At 37.6% G+C, this 18532-nt stretch overlaps 1 protein-coding gene across 2 annotated transcripts in view; it reads right to left on the bottom strand.

The window, feature by feature from the left end:
* Positions 1 to 17314, bottom strand: part of igf1rb (insulin-like growth factor 1b receptor) — a 110416-nt gene extending 93102 nt beyond the window's left edge. The window contains exons 1-3 of one of the 2 annotated variants that reach the window (XM_079802209.1): positions 16459 to 17305; positions 16280 to 16363; positions 9798 to 10358 (exon numbers count right to left, since the gene is read on the bottom strand). In XM_079802209.1, the coding sequence (XP_079658335.1) occupies positions 9798 to 10358; positions 16280 to 16361 (643 nt within the window). In that variant the 5' untranslated portion in view covers positions 16362 to 16363; positions 16459 to 17305. Of the gene's footprint in view, positions 1 to 9797; positions 10359 to 16279 lie in introns of both variants that reach the window. The other variant, XM_079802208.1, reaches the window with a different exon arrangement.
* Between the last annotated feature and the right edge of the window lie 1218 nt (positions 17315 to 18532).

Below are 18532 nucleotides of genomic sequence, written 5' to 3'. Positions count from 1 at the left end.
ATTTAAGACGTTATTTAACTCATTTAAGACTGCTCTTTTGAAAATACTCGACAAAATGGGCATTTTGGCATAATTCTGTGTGTTATTGTTTGTTCAAGTGCTAAAGAGAACTCGATTATGGTGCGCCGTCTGAACTGAACATCCGAGAATACTTTTGCAACTGCATAGCAACACCCTAGCAACCACCCTAGCTTTGTGGCAGTGAGTAATTCAGAATTTTTTTAAAAAGTAAGATGTGTCAAAGAAAACAGTCCACATTATGGACCAATTTCATAAGCAAACCTTTTTTTGCTTATTGGTGTTTTTTCCCATCAGTGCTTTATGGATTGGAATCTATTAGCACACACCTTTTGACTTAGCGTTTGCATGAAAAAGAAAAAGGGAGAACCAACTGCACAGCAAATTAAAACCGCCTAATACCTTGTGGTATTCAGAGCAAAGAAAAAATCTCCAGTTCTGAGTCATAAGACATTGTAATCTATTCGGCTAAAGCGCTTGACATTTCAGTGACATTTTCGCTTGGTCTCCACCCAACGGTGGTCAGCAGAGAGATGAAAGAAAGCATTCACCTGTCACCTGTGAAAGACCACTCCAAAATCTCACTACTTCATCAAATCTCACGGCAGACATCCAACTCACTTCTACTGCCGTCCCAAAGAACATCACGGCAAACCAGACGGCCAAAATTCCCTATTTGCATCTTCAAAAGACACATTCCAGAGCTGCCGTTCTGGTCTGGACATTTTATTTTCCGCCAACAGACAACAGCAAAGCTCTTCACAAACACTGCAAATGGCATGCACTAACAAACAACAACAACTTAAGTATCATTTAGATTTCAACTTAACAATAAACATCCAAACTTTTGCTTAGTTTTGTATGTTTTTGCCTGATGCAAATGTTGTGCTGCAAAAGAAAACACCCCCATAAGGCATCATATTGCACTGACGCATCTGTTACTGCGATACATATCCAATACGTGTGACATTTACAGCTTCAAGGTCAGTGTTATGATCAAACTGTAGCTAACAAGGTTTTGAAAAGGTCATGTTTGGGTTTGCTAGTTCCTGTTATGCAATCAACTCGCATTGCCATCTCTTTCTGATGAGTCTTGTACTTTTTCTTGAAGAAATATATGTGTTATGTAAAAATTGCAAAGTAAAATGTGAATTTTTAAAGCAAGTTCACTCCAAAATGAATATTCAATCATTATTTATTCACCTTTATGTCATCCAAAACCTGTAAGACTTTTGTTTTCAGTGGAACACAAAAAAAGAAATTCTGAAGGCTGTCATGATCACTCTTTTATATGCAGTTATAATGAACAAAGACTGAAGCTTTCAAGCTTCAAAAAGAACACAAAACAGCATTAGAGCCCATACTACTTGCACACTATATTCCAAGTCATTTGTGTGAGAAACAGACTAAAATTTTATTTGATATTCAAACAAAACAAATCACTGAGTCAGTGAAATGAACTGGTTCTTGAACAAATCATTCAGATTTTAAACTATACCAAATATCTGACTGAAACAAACGATTCTTTGAGGAACCAGACATCATTACTTCTCTTACCATGTAGAGCAAGGGCTAATGTCAAGATCTTCCATGAATACTTACATTTCTGACTATTCCTCACACAAATCTATCAAAGTATGGCTTCAAAAGTTTTGGAAAATACCACAAAAGTATTATGGTGCTTTTCGTCATTTTCGTTATATGGAAAACAAACATCACAGAAGACCAGATGCGATATGATTTGTCTGTCCACACCAGATGTGACATGACTACGAGATGCCACAAAATCAATCCCAAAAAAATGACAGCCAATCAGAAGAGTGTGTAGGCGGAGTCTCTCTGGAAGCACACTGCTCTCCCAACTAATACGACATTTTAACATTGATAAATGTATATTGGCTCTGAGTGACTGAAACTATCTTTGTCATAGTTCTTGAGTTCTTGTGTCCTTTCATTTATTTTCTAGATCTGATGTGAATTATACATTATCGCTGTCAGTATGGCTTTAAAAAGCATGCAAAACAATATTCAAATTAGACAATTTAAACATTAAATAAAGCACATAATCAGTACCTGAAAATATAATTTTCATACTTTTAATGTTGTTATTCCAGCCGTGAATTTTAAATAAAATAAAATCATTGTTGTATCACCGTCGTGGCTGGTTAGGAATAAAACTGATTAATATTAAAAAGATACCTATTATCACGTGTGGAATTGTCTGACATGGTTAGGAGATGTTAGGACACTTAAACAAGTCTATGTTAAACAATATGCTAGCAAATATTTAGCAATGCATTAAAAAACACTTCAAACACCTTAAAGGGAAAGTTCACCCAAAAATGAAAATTCTGTCATCATTTACTTGCCCTTCAAGCCACAATATGTACATTTTCGCCGCTAGAGGTCACTTCTTCAAAACAAAGGCATTTCTTGATGACGCCTGGATTTTGCGGAGCTTTTATTCTGCTGCAGACGAGCGCTTCCGCTTTTTCTGGTCATGCGTAAGCAGTGCCGTTTTATCATATTAGATACATTATTTCAGTGTGTTGAAAGTTATGTTAATGATACTCTGTGCGTTCGCTCAGCAGCTACTATGAGACACTTGTTGCACACTGGAGTAAGCAAGATCGATATTAGGCATGGTGAAACATGGTACTCGCGGTAAATCATGAAAACGAGAGTTAAACAATAAGACTAGCCTAACTGTTGCTATATAACAATAATTCCTTTTCTGTTGATGAATGTATCCAAACAGTTGCTCACCTGTCTAATAAAACACATCATATATTAAATCATCTTTGGTGTTTCCTAGGGAAATCGAGGGTAACGTGGGTGTGATGTCATTGATAGGCGACACACAGACACAGTCCGTGTCCTGGTTAAATTAGCTTATTTTTCTCGATTTAAAAATTCTTGGAAACATTTGTGACAATATAAGTACACAAGTCAACAAAATATAACATTGTTCTAGTGATTTTTGGATTTTAATCCAAAAATATTACATATTGCGCCTTTAAGTTGTTCCAAACCTGTATATTTCTATGTTCTGCTGAACACAAAAGGAAGATATTTTGAAAAAAAAAATAATAATAATACTATGGAAGTCAATGGTGTCCCACAACTGTTCGGTTACAAAATATCAAACTTCAAAATGTCAACAAAGAAATACAGGTTTGGACTTTGGAACAACAGAATTTTCATTTTTGGGTGAACTATCCCTTTAACGTCTGCATAACACCCCAGCATCGTAGCGAAAAGAGTTTTGCGCAGCAACAGGAGGATAACTCTACCAGAATATTGTGCATCTCAACTCAACTTGAACTGTTAAGTAGTCTATCTGATGTGGGCTCTTTCCTGTGTGCATGTGTGCAGACATTTGCAGTAAGCTCCGTCTACTCTAAATGTAGCTGAAATGCAAAGTACAAGGCTGGTGAACAACAAGTCCTGACTGGGTAATTAAAGAGCTGGGAAGAAAAAAGGCAAGGCAGACTGACTGGAAACCACTACCAGCCCTTGAAGAAACATCTGTGTTAAAGGAAAACAAGGTAATTATATGGAAAGTGGGAGGAACTGCTAAAGTATTTTGCCTTCAGAGAGAGGCGCTTTGTCTGCCACTGCAGCATCCTTCTGTCCAAAAAGACCACAATAGTGGAAGACTACAACCAGACCTCTCCATGCATGCGTTCTGCATGCATTTCACGTTTATAGTGGATCTTTCTTTCACCTTGTTTTTCTCATCTTAATGAAAAAAAGTTATTATTTCTCTAACGAATTTGCTTGTTTTTATCCGGTTGACTACCACTGTGAGGAATTCGATATTTCAAGGACGCTTCCGGACACAAACTTTCCTGTAGATGGGGCCATTATCTTCAAAGTCAAGCACATATGAAACCCCCTGCAATGACTACACTCCATTTTTCATTGTGCAAGTAAGTCAAAGGAAGAACCAAACATACTCAAATATGCCCTGTAGCAAATTTGCACTTTGTTCTTCACTGCAATACATAAACCAGCCAAGACATGACGCCTATAGGTAGGGAATGAATGCTGGATGACCCTGATCTACTTAACTGATAACAACCAGAGGAAAGCTTTGTGCTGAGTCTGACAGATGCCTGGATGTAAGGATATGACTGACAAGACAGAAATTGCACAAAACATACTAGCTACAGGGCTTGACATTAACACCCGCCAACACGCCAGATACGGGTGGATTTCAGCAGTGGCGTGCTAGCACAGTCACTCCTACTAGCCACTTTGGCGGGTTGAATTTTATTTATAATATAGGCCTATACATTTTTCAATATAGTATTTTAAAAAGGCATCTGAACTAAGTGCAATATAGTGTTGACAAACATGTTGATACATCGATATATATCTGAAACGCTTCCAATACTCATTTTCCGCAGAATAGATACACAATACCAGCTGTGCTGTCTCGCTCTCTCATCTCTTTGAAAGCGAGTTGACACACAAACCCGCCTCCCCTCACTCACTCATTTCATTTACTCTGGATGAATATTGTTGGTGTTACAGGGCTTTAATTTCGGTGTGGGATTGCGTGTATTGCACATCATTTTACTTATTCCCACAGATTGTGCACTCACACCCAAAGTGCACGCAAAAAGCCGCCTTTGAGTGCTAAATTGAGTTATTTTCACTGCTTATTGTGCTTAAACAGTCAAACGCACACAAAATAATGCAGGTCTTGGCGAGAATTCCCGTAAACAGTCAGTTATGCTTTAAGTGAACGTAAGCAGTTGAGGAAAAAAAACACATATGTAACAGTATAATGGATCCGTGTGTCAGATCATAAACTGACATCAGCCTAATATACCTGCTAAGAAATTATGATGAGAATATTAAAAATATCTATATGGCCATTGAAAATGTTGAATGGCTAGTAACTTTGGAAAACCACTTGCCACAGTAGCTGGTGAGCAAAAAAATTAATGCCAAGCCCTGACTAGCTATGATCCAGATGCTGCGATTTATAACGCAATGCAAGTTGCATTCTCACTATTACCACAAGAGGCACTATAGAATCCATTAGCACAAACTGCACATTATAATTTCTCTTTCAGAGGTGCGTTTCCCAAAAGCATTGTAAGCCAACTACTATGACCTCAAGTTCCGTTGCAACCAACATAGTTAATTGCAAACAATTAATTAGCCTTAATAAACAACCTGGGTAATTACCAGTTCTATATAGTTAAATCATGGACATTGTATGCGGTAAGACTCACTTTTACCATCTCTAATTCAGTGCAATGTCCATTCACCTATCCATAACCGATACTTTATTATTAAACACACGTTAGGTGCTTTATTTCCACATTTTGAATATTTTCTTAATTTTTATTGAAAATAAATGCCTTTCCGATCTGATATGTGATGGGAAACGGGAGTAGCGCGAGTTCAGCAAAAGGCAGATTCGAACCTCGGGTCGATTTCAACAAAACTTTCTGCCATGTGCCTTACCCCTACACGATCGCCACTGTAATGAATTAAGTGCCTTTCATAAATTGGTCTGGACCAACCAGATGTTTAGTAAACAATGAAGCCTATTTGTACTAGACCTGTCACGATTATAAAAATAATCGTTTGATCGCGATTAATTGGTCTAATCGCGGTCATTACAGGTGATCGTTATTATTGCCCACTATTAGAAGACACAAGGGGGCCCTGTAGTTAGTAGCGGGAAGTTCGGATCATTTTACAGACTCGGATCTTTGAATCTCGTTCAGCAAAATGAAAAAAAAAAAAAAAATTGAGTCATTTCAGCATAACAGGAAGAACGAAAGACTCAACCCGAACTCGAGGGATGAACTAACATTTTCTGTTTCATGTACAGAACCTATGGGATTTTGCGCACACGCGCGGCCAACAAAATGAACGGATCACTCTCTGAGACAACTCGGTAGTCCCGAGTCATATTAAAGAATCATTCGTTCATGAACGACGTACCTGCAGCACTCTACTTCTACCGGTCTCCCTCTGAATTCATTACGCTGAGCATTACGTTCAAATTATATTGCCCTGTTGATTTCTCCATCCTGAGTTAGAGCAGCCCAGTTATTCAACAAAGATGGATTTAGTTTCAAAGCCGAAAACGACAACGCCAATCAACATGACATCATGGCTTTGCTTAACTTTCTAAAGCCAAATGGCGTGTTATCAGTACGCATTTTGAGCTATCCGCGTGTATGTCTACGTTGTGTGATTCTGCGTGTATGTGTACGCCGAAACAAACCATAATCTCCACGTGTATGTCTACGCTGTGTGATTCCGCGTGTATGTGTACGCCGAAACAAACCATAATCTCCACGTGTATGTCTACGCTGTGTGATTCCGCGTGTATGTGTACGCCGAAACAAACCATAATCTCCACGTGTATGTCTACGCAGTGTGATTCCGCTTGTATGTGTACGCCGAAACAAACCATAATCTCCACGTGTATGTCTACGCCGTGTGATTCCGCGTGAATGTAAATGGATTTATAAACATACTAAATTATGTTTTTTTTTTGAAAATGTAAAAATGCAGAATGTTTCTTGTGATGGGTAGGTTTAGGGGCAGTGTGTGTGTGTGTTTGTGTGTGTGTGTGTGTGTGTGTGTGTGTGTGTGTGTGTGTGTGTGTGTGTGTGTGTGTGTGTGTGTGTGTGTGTGTGTGTGTGTGTGTGTGTGTGTGTGTGTGTGTGTGTGATGGGTAGGGGCAGTGTAGGGGGATAGAATGAAACGGCGTTGATAAACACGAAAAGCGATTATGCGTCTTGATAGCACTCCAAAATGGCATAACGAATTGGCGTGTCATACATAGGTTTCCTTTAATTTCCAAATTGGCGAGAAAGTAGCCTACATGTGCATATGTGCAACAAGTACTGCTTCTGAAAGAATGTTCAGTACAGCTGGCAACATTGTCACCCCAGTTAGATGCTGTCTTAAACCAGAAAAAGTCAACATGCTAGTGTTTCTTTCCCGTAATCTACCAAGCCATTAAGGAGCATGATTGTTTTTATTTCAGAATTTGATTTTTATGGCCTGTTCTGTTATGGTCATAGTTTATATTTGTGATTCATTGTTTCTGTTATTTACAGAATTTTCAAAGTTGTAAAATATATATATATTTTACTTTAGTTTGGAATGAGATATTGACAGTCCTTTATGTGTTATGGTAACTTTATGGTGATTGTTTCTATTATTTATACTTTCATATACATTTACATTGTTTCTTTAAATGTACACATTTCTGAAAGATACATATTTTTCATTGATTAAATTACTTTAATATTTAAAGGCTTTAAGTGTATTAATGTGTTATTGCAAGTGACAACTTACAAGGGATTCAATTAAATAATCACAACAATTTGTATGACAATTAATCGCCAAAGCCCTAAAACAGACAATTAATCGTCATAATCGCAATAATTTATTGGACAATTAATCGTCAGCCAAATTTCATAATCGTGACAGCCCTAATTTGTACAGAATGTAAATGACACCAACTCCAGTAAAAAATTTCTAAGAGAGGACCCAGCCAACATTTTTTTTGCTTCCGACGCCCATGAGTTAATTCAACATGGTTCGAAAGATAGTTTTGGGAAGCAGTCATGACTAGCTACTAGTTATTTTATCCATTAACCTATGGTTAAGCAGCGAGATACGCTGTTGTAAAGGAAACACACGCCAGGTCGTCTACTATCATGGCAAAGCAACAGTTTGCACTAGAAAAGTTAAATTGTTAACATGTAAAGAATTAGCTACCTAAACAATAGCTGCGTTTCCATTACCCTTCAAATCGCACAAATTGAAATTGTGAATTGAAAATACGGCCAATGGAAACACGTTGATTTCGCAAAAACTCCCATAAATCCCAAATACCCATGAGGTGGTTTTTCAGGCCATTCGAAAAAGAAATATTTCACAAAACAGCAATGGAAACAGTTTTTTCGCATTTACAGGTCACCTGGCTTTGATCATTCTTGATGGCGTGGTTTTTTTGGACAGAAGATGAGACGTTCTTTATTCTTTATTTATTGCCCTACTGCATTGATTGCACAACTCAAAAAAGGTTGATCTGTTCATCCAGAAATTCTGAATCCACAGTTCCTCTGTGAAATATCTAGGGGTGTAACGGTACACGTATTCGTACCGAACCGTTTTGGTACAGGGCTTACGGTTCGGTGCGCGTGTGTACCGAACGGTTACGAATGCAATCTTTAACAGTTAACAGTCGGCTTGTTTTAAGCGCGGAACACACTTCAGTCCTAGTTCCCACACTAACATATTAAGTATTCTGTCCATTTTATCACGAAATTCAAACGATAAATGTCATTTTGACTCTCTTTAATGTGACGACTGATCACTGTAGACAAGTCAGCAGTTCAACGGCGCGCGTGTGTGCGTCTGAACGTGATCATCTCTTTCTAAAGAATAAACATGAATTAATATCTTAAGGTATGTTGAGGATACATTAACACTGAAACGTATCATATGTGGTGTAATCGCTCAATCAGTGTTTCAACCTCGGAAAGACGTCAATATAAAAACAGCTTGTAAACAATGTAGCATCACATTTACCTCAGGCAGTCATTCAGTGTCCACAGCTGTTAGTTCACTGGAGAAATCAACTATTTCGCTAAATATATGCACTATATTAGCCTATATATTCATTATATTCTACTTAACCTGTTAGTGATGTCTTGATTATTTCATGTATGTTTAAATAAACCTGTCATGAAAATGACACTCACTAAAATATTATATTTCAACAACGAATTGGAGAAAAAACATAATTTTATAAATTAGATTTAGAGATTAATGCAAAAACAGCCTTATGTGAAGCTTATGAGTGTTGATTATTATACCTAAAAATAAATAGCAACTGAATTTAGGCTAATAGTTTTGGCTCTGTTGTTAACCTTTAATGCAAGTAAGGGCTCCCTTTAGTTTACAGCAATATATTCAAAAAACTTTTAGCTATAATTTAATTTATTTAAGGACAGACATTTTTTTTTATAAAAATAAATAAAGTAAAGTTTTGTAAAACTGCTGTACCGAACCCGTAACGAACCGTGACTTCAAAACCGAGGTACGTACCGAACCGTCAGTTTTGTGTACCGTTACACCCCAAGAAATAACATACTATAACCTCCAAGAAACACCTTAGCCGTTCCCAAGTATAAGGGGCTTTCCATGCCATTAATGCTTGGATAACACTACATCTCCTTCAATTAAAAATAATGGCTAGTGTGGTGGCTGGGATATACGTAAACCTACTAACATCCGTTGCCATGATTTCTGGAATGACTTATTGCGAGAGGAAAAAATTACGTAATTACGTAACATCGGTTAATGGAAACACCGCCATTTCACAATAGTTTTTAATCGACATTTAGAAAATATTGCAAAAGTTTTGCACAAATATGTAATTGGAAACCTGCCTAATGACACATTTGGTTTAACATCACAGGCGTATTTGGTTTAGGTCATTTAATAAAATAAATAAACACCAAAACCGGATGTTTCCGAACCTTATCCAAATTATAGTTGGGACACAACATGTATAACACCCTACAAAATGCACATTATTGTCAGGAGCCATATCGGAATTCACTCATTTTTCCTCATATCGCAAACTACTACGTCATCACTATCCCATCCCAATGTCAACACATAAGATATTGACTACACTGTCTGAAAAAGTGGATCAGATCTCAACAAATGCAAAAAACGGCCAACAAAATGGGTAAAGACAAAGACACCCAGTAACTCACCTTTCTGGCAATGGTTGGAGGTCCAGCATCTGTAATTGTCATTGTTGTTGAAGTTTGTCTTGATACACTCAGGGTTGTCCTCCATGATTCCCGGGCAAACATCTCCACACTCTTTGGACTGTTTATTTCCATTAATGTAGTTGTTCAATTCGGCATTCATAATGAGAGACCAGTCCACAGAATCCAAGTAGCAGAGCTCGGGATTCTTCTCGATTCGTATCGCACCCCGTGTGATGTTCCGCAGGTTGTAGAGGCCGATGTCCTTTAGGCTGGTCAGCTCAAATATGACCAGGGCGTAGTTGTAGAACAAGTTACGGCCCCGGATCACGGCGAGATTAGGAAAGAGGGCGCTGAGGCTGTCCAGCCCGGATACACGGAAGAGGAGAAGGTAATCCGTAATCATGGTGAGTTTGGGGAAACTGAGGGTGCGGAAGAACTCCTGATTGTTATTGTTTTTGCCTCCGATGAGGAGGATCTGCAGGTATCCCTCAACCACTGTACAGTTCTCCAGCCGCTTGAAATTACTGATGTCATTGCCAATGTCAATGCTTGGACCACAGACTGGAAGGAGGAAAACAGAAAAATTCAGATGATAATCAATGCAATTCAACAGTAATATTCAACAGTCACAGGCAGCAATGGATTAGAGAGATTCATCCAACAAATCCTTCCCTCGTGGGTCAAAATGACACAAAGCCCTAAATTATTTTTTTGACCGGAAAGCTTATATCATTTCATTTCTATAATACTTTTTCTATTTTTTAATGCATTTTTTATTAATCTTTATTTTATTTACCTTTAAATGACTAGAATTTAACAATAAATAATATAATTTAAGCACATTATTCACATTCTTTTAAATTAAATGCAAAATAACTCTCCAAAACATGCTTAACCAGCTCAAAATATCTCACATTGGGTCAACTTGGGTGTCTCTGCCAACCTCTTGAGAGAAAAAAATATAACATGATATTTCATGACTCTCACCACTAGATGGCCAGGCCTTATAGCTCGATATGCAAATGCACTCTTTCGCAGGGTCCTAACGTCAATTCTTGAGTTTCTCTCTTCAGTGTGCATTCAGATATTATATAATCTTGTTTTTATATTGAGCATTTTTTTCTATACTGAAGCATTCCTCACATTCCATTCATTCCTAAAGGGGTCAAAATGACCCGTGAAGGAAGGATTTGTTACAATTTTTAATATGACAAACTCCTCGAATCCAGTAATTTTTGGTGTACTCATGGTTCAAGTGTGACAAAAGTCCTAAGTTCTTGGACCACTCCAATGAACACTGAGTTTCGGGTCAAAACAACCCAAGGGAAGGATGAGAGTTTGATGCTAAAAACAGACCTTGAATATTTGATAAACCTATTAAATATTATAAATAAACCTTGAACCAGACCCTGACCTTGAATATTTGAGTGAATAGTCTGATTCATGGAAACGTTATACAAGTTGCAGTGCAATTGTCAATTTGCTTAGCAATGTGTCATTCCAAACATGAGTGACTTTCATTCTTCAGTGAAATGCAAAAGATGATATTTTAAAGATATCTTAGTGTTTTGTCCATACATTGAAATTCAGTGGGTTCCAATGTTGTTTGCACCCCAGCGTTCCTTAAAATATATTTTTTATGTTCCACTGAAGAACAGAAATTGTTATATAGGTTTGAGAGCTAATAAATGATAACAAAATGCAGGTACCAAGGTACACAACAGTATTTACCGAACGCTAAAATTAAACACAAATTGAATGATTTAGGCCAATAAAACAAACACGCATTTACTGACTGTCAAGCCAAAGAGACGTGTGAGAAGTTTCAACCAACTGCAGTTTTTCTTCTGCTACTGACACACTGCCATGAGCCATGAGGGAGTCTTTATAAGACAGATTTTTGTGTTTTTATGACAGGTATCCTGAGACAGACATCTCTGCTTTCACTACCACCCATTATACTGTTTATTTTCCACGGTGTGATTTGCCCACAGGCTAAACACAAAGAAAGATGCTAAAACATTTACGCCAAGCTAAAAAATGAACCCTGGAAAATGCTATAAGATAATTATAGAGCTCTTGAATTATAGAGCTTAAATGAAACTTTAAAAGATAACATTACCTAAAAGTTTATAACCCTTTAAATCTTAAATAACAATCTCAGAGTGAAAAGGCCCCCTCCTTCCTCTTGAAGGTCCTTTCTTTTATAGTCATCCTAAAATTCGGATTCTAACAAGCATGCATTGCTGTATCATTTCCATTATGCTAGCAAACTGAATTAAACTACGGCAAAAACAAGCATCTTTTACCACCCTGGAAGACAGACAGCACCCAGCCTGTCTGCGGACTCTAACATTTTCACACTGCTGAGTAAACAGTGCTATCTTTATTGCTTTGATGGCTCTCCAAATCTCATGTTTACATTTGATAACCCAATTCCAACCCACCATTGCGGACTCTCATAGGTAGCAGAGTGGAGGCATTTGGAAATTAGGTCATAAACTGATGTCACTGTTTAGAAATGAAGCAGGGAAAGAAAGCTTTTAACCCAAGCTAGTAAATCCTAACACTTCTGATTCTACAACAAAACAGATTGCAACAGAGTGTGTTCATGTGGACATTGGACACAAAACCAAATAGCAAGAAGGCCTCATATTTTTGCTAACAGAAGTTCCCTTTAATGGTTTCCTCTGCTTATTTCAATATATAAATGTATTTCTACAATTGTTTACATGTGTATGTTCTTATCAAATGTGTCTTAGTAAACTGGGGAGGGGGGGGGGGGTTAACTAAAAGGAACATGCCGACTTTTTGGGACTTTAGCTTATTCACCAGAGTTAGATAAGACCATACATACCATTCTCATCTCCGTGCGAGCCATAACTCTGTCTGACACACCCACCACTAGCCTAGCTTAGCACAAAGACTGGAGGTAAATGGCTCCAGCTAGCCTACTGCTCAATAAGTGACAAAATAACCCCAACATTTCCCCATATATATGTTGTGATGTGTATAGTTACATCGTGTACTAAGACCGACGGAAAATGATATGGCTAGGAACTATTCTCTCATTCCTGCGTAGTAATCAAGGAACTTTGCTGCCGTACCATGGGTGCAACGGAGCAATGATATTACGCAACGCCTGAAAATAGTCCCCAGTAAGCAGGTTGTCACGTTGGTTATGTTGACGGAAGTTAGCCTATTTCAGGCGCTGCGTGATATCATTGCGCCGCTGCACTCATGGTATGGCAGCAAAGTTCCTTGATTATTACGCAGGAATGAGAGAATAGTTCCTAGCCATATCGGTATAGAAAATCGCAACTTTTCATTTTCCGTCGGTCTTAGTACACGATGTAACTACACATCACAACATGCAAATAGGAAAATGTTTGCGTTATTTTGTCACTTATTGAGCAGTAGGCTAGCTGGAGCCATTTACCTCCAGTCTTTGTGCTAAGCTAGGCTAGCGGTGGGTGCGTCAGGCAGAGTTATGGCACGCACGGGGATGAGAATGGTATGGACTTATCTAACTCTGGGGGGGTACAGTGAATAAGCTAAAGTCCCAAAAAGTCGGCGTGTTCCTTTAAAAACAGCCATCATATTAGTTAAATTTAAAAAAATTAATAAACGAACATGGGGTGAATTTTGAATATTGACTACAAAATGGCTTTAAAATAAACATTACAGGTGTTTCTTCATATTTATGTTTCTCTTAACTAAGCATATTGGAGATATCGTTTTAAATTTGGAATCAATTCATAGATTTCCTCAACGTCACTTTTTAGGCTTTTGTATAATCAAGTTATTTTATGACATCATCCTCCAAGAAGACGTGGCATTATTTTAGAACCAAAAAAACAGCACAAACATCAGTATCAGCAATTCATTTGATGAATTATGGGAAGCTCCCAGAAGCTTCTGTAAAAACGTTCAAATATCAAACTGACCAGCGGATGCTAAAGAATCACTCTATGAATATAAAGAGAGACACAAAAACTGCTTTAACCCAACCAAAAAGGCAGATCAACTAATATGTTTTTTGATGTCGAGATAAGTCAACCAGTTAACCGGAACCACATTTATGCCCCATTGGGAATCTTTATCCGTCCTGTGCCAAGAGAGACAGGTTATACTTAGGATTTCCACTGAGAACCTCCTCTGCCTCACTACCTCGCTGCCCTGCAACCGCTGGGGTTAACAGTAAAACCCAATTACACAGACTTCACAAACTCCTCACTCTTCCAATCAACAGAACCGGGTCTGTTTTGCTAGAGCGGGTGTTTTTACATGTTCTATTTTAAAAACAGGTTTTTTTCCTCCCTCTCGATGAATCGGATGAATCAGGGGGTCTTATTTGCAGTTTACTTGGAAACATGGAAATTTTGTGGTGGTCAAACATTAAGGGGAAGCAAAAATTGCAAGAACTTTCTGGGTTATTGATTTTAAAGAGACAGAAATCTCTGGCATGTTTTTCATGGGCCAGTTTTAGTATCACTGAAGAACACAAGACAGTTTTGCATAGAAATACAAGGCAAATTTGCATAGCCTATGTGGGTTAATAATAAAAATGACTCATTCTTCCCGCATGTTTGCATGCGATGGTTAATATTCTAAACCCAACACAGCATCAGACTTACAGTAACAAGTAAACCTACACAGCCCGTACAGAGCATAAAATCGCTTTCATTTACTGGCAACCACATCACAGCGTCCCAATGTATCCTACTGACCTAACAAAGACAAGCCCTTCCCTGATCGCAATCTCACTAGCTGTAACCAACCACACTTATATATCTGTTAGGGATGCACAATATATCAGCCACAATATCGGTATGGGCCAAATTTGGCCAATGTATTAAAGCCGATAAATAATGGACTATTTCCTTCAGCTGAGACACTTCAGATGCGCACTGTTCGCCATGATGTTCGCAATTGCTTGAAATATGATTGGAATCACTTCAACAACAATAAAAATTATATAGAGAACATTATAATTGTGTGCTTGGGACATGGCTTTTAATGATGACACTTTTGTTATTGTAATCAGGCTCTCAAAAAATGATATAAAAATATGGATTTATATCAAAAGGACTATATATCGGTTATCGGCTTTCAAATATAAAGAATTATAGGTATCAAAATGTTTATATTGGTGCTTTCTGTTATGTTAACCAAAGAAAACAAATGATAATCTGTGGCCAATCTTCCCAGCCCTCGGTGTCATAGTGAAACAGATAATAGTTAGTGATATTTGTGTGAAACTCTACATTAAACAGTTATGAGACTACTCAAGTAATACATAAACCAAATTAAAACTGTTAAGGAAGATCAAATACTTGCAAAGAGACAATTAGAATGTCAAAACATTTATAAAGCATTAAAAACCAGAACTAAAGTACTTAAATTAGACTGATTTCCAGAGTGCCTTATATGAAATAATAATAATTATTGTTTCAAGGACTGGCAGACAGGTTTAAATAGGGGTAACCCCAGCTAACAGGTAAGGTTCTCACAAAAGGTATAAACAAACATTCGTCCAGTAATGTTAATATTTGTTTAAAGTTATCCACGTTATCAAAACATTAGCACAAATTGTATTCATGAAGCATTCCGCTTGTGAAACATTTTAGTTGGGCGTTAATCTACTGTTTTTTAAACTATAGCCTGCTACTTAGATGGTTCAGAAATCATTCAAAAGTAATGTTCCCATAACATTTGCAAAATGAGAAATGGAGAAAGCATTACCTTTAATGGTTTTCTCTAAGGTTCACATAACCAAAAACATTTGAAAAACTGAATGTCTTGAACATTCAGAAATAACGTTTTCATAACTTGATGGTTATGTGTTAGAAACACATACTTGGAACATATTTTTGTTAACTGGGGAATGACGCTAATGCATTTCACTTCTTGTCTATTAAAGAACCTTTTGGTTTAATGACTTAAACCAGATACTGTCACCAGAATCTCCCATGCTGCCAACATGTCATGACAACTCAAGTCTGACTTATACTTCTACTAAAAGTAGATTTATACCCACAGGTGCATGTGATGGCACTTGTAAAACACAATTAGACCACACTAGATTCCAGAATGATTTGACAGATACAGAAAAAAAAAAAAAAAAACCTGTGAAATGACCATTTAAATGGCAGTGGTAGCATGAGCAAAGTTGACTTTGTTGTGTTCTTTGACTTAGCATTGCCAAAACACTGTTACACTTCTGTCTGTTCCATGTGTTCCCATGTATTTTCTATTGTGAAACATTCCAATCAAGGAAAAGAGGTAAAAACGTGGAATTAAGAGAAAAGTAACAGGTTGGTCTGGAATAAGGAACGGTTTTCTTGCCATATATCACGAATAAAAGCTTTTAACATCATTACTACGTGTAAAAATCACATTGAAAGCAAAATGAAACTGGATGTTTTCTTAGACCAGCAACAATATGTTGATCTAATCCATATGCATTCACTAGAACTTACTTTCTCCATGACAGAGTGTGGAGAGGACCAGCACCAGACCACAAAACATGGTCCAATATCGCCTCTGTCTGCTAGCCCTCATTCCTGTACAAAAACAAGGCAAACACTTGTTAAAAAAAAAAAAAAAAAATACAAAATAGGGGAGGCAGCTCAACCCTTCAAAGTGGATGATGCTTAACTCTTGAAGTCTTCTCAGTACAAAAATATGAACAAGGTTGGTTTATCCAGCTTAGTGCTTTCTTTTGGAGGGGGTGAAAACAAAAATGTAGATACACAAGAGCTGGGAATAATCAAACGAAATCAATTGTTTCCATCTTCATGGTGTTTTGCTGGGATAAATGACCCTCCAGACACCCCAGCGAGATTATCCAGCAGACTCAGCCCGCTCTGCCCTCACCATGAGGCGGATTCACCCGCACGGATTCTCGGGCTCCTTAAACGTGTTTAATAATAATTTTTACAGCTTCTCCTAGTCGATATATGTGAAAATAACCAAGAAAAACACATAACGGCTTGATAATTCCATGCTCCATGTCGTGGTGGTGGCGGGCGGGGGGGAGGAATGGGGAAACACGTTGTAGGTCTCCTCGCAGGCTGGTTTTCGCTGTAGTTCAGTGAAACCCGCTTAGGTCCGCTGGCTAAAACAGTCTGGACGAGCGTGTGATGTGTGTGTGATCTTCATCAGCTGCAAGATGCCTTGTGCTTCTCATCCAGCGTTTTTAAAGGCCTAAAATCGGTGGAGAAACTCAGAAAGATGCCAAATAATATCCGTCCAGGCTTTAAAATGGTCTCTCTCTGCCTCCCACCATCTTCAGTCTGAGATTTCAGAGCTTGATATTTCCCTTCAAGAAGCGGAGTATGGAGGACACATATGATTTTTGAAGGATCGGATCTGTGTTCATTTAGGAGATGTGAAGGATGTGGAGTAGATCCTGTAGTCTCTCTCCGTTGAATTGACGCTGTAAACAAGGCTCGATCTCTCTCTCTCTCTCTCACTCACTCACACACATACACACAAACACACACACACTTCATGCACTCACACGCATAGTAGGCTAACGTTACGTTGGATAACGGTATGAGGGAAAAACCGGACTGGATCACACACACAAGCAATGGGGATTTGGATCTGATTTTGGAAGCTGCCAGGACTGGAGAAAAACACTGCCACTGGCTGTGCCTCAATATCTTTAGCTGCCTACATAGACGACATGTTAGCACTTATAGGAGCGTGCTGCTCTCTGTCAAGTGAACTATTTATTTACGTATTTATTACAATAACAGTCACATAGGATATGTATGCAATTAATACAAATCAATATTTATTATAATTTTTTTTAATTAATTTACATTACAAGTACAGAAATACATATCTATTATAAAATGTTATTGTTTATTACAATCAAACAACATTATCGTATATTCAAAATACATTTTTCTCACAATTCCTACAGTCTCAAACAGTAAATATGCACAGCAGGTTTATTGTCAGGCCTCTTTTGGTAAGATGCAACACTTGTAATTTAGTCTCACTGTAATTTTGTCTCATAAAGCACTCTGTGTTCTGCTGGTAGGAAAATACTCATGTAACATGATGTCATATATGACATCATTGGTTTAATCCATAATTAGCGTAAATTGACACAGCCTGATTTTGCATATTTCGTGTTTTTGCAGCAAGTGTTGTAAAAAAAACAAACATTTCATTGGGTTATTGGGTCATCACATAAATTAATGTCTGACACATTTGGCACTTAACTATCCATGTTGAAATCAATGCAGTGCATCAAAAATATAATTATTACAATATTTTTAGATGAATATTAAAGCCAAATGAAAGATTACAATACAAGAAATTATATGTATATACGTCCATTATAAATGTTACATTGTTTATACATAGTTTACATGGTTATTATGTCCTTCAAAGCGATTCTGGTTTGGTTTTCGGTATCAGTCTATACCTCACCATTGAGTCATTGCTCAAATAACAACCAGTTTGGGTTACTGAAAGCAATATTAACTCAAAACCAAGAGCAATTGCTTTGGGCTGCTCAACAAATTATATACATTTAACACTGACACATGAGTTAAAACATCAAAATGAATAGTTCCATTAAGCTGTTTTCTTTGAGACACTGCAAAATTGGAGCCTCTAAAAAGGAATGACACACCATACTCATACCCTACATGTCTAGACAAGGATGTTCATAGATGGTTCTGGGCTGGTATTTTGTAATTATTTATGGTAAT

This window comes from Gobio gobio (genome assembly GCF_949357685.1).
Source record: "Gobio gobio genome assembly, chromosome: 2".
Lineage (NCBI taxonomy): Eukaryota > Metazoa > Chordata > Actinopteri > Cypriniformes > Gobionidae > Gobio > Gobio gobio.
Note: the sequence above shows the minus strand (reverse complement) of the source record. Positions and strands in the feature narration are given on the sequence as shown.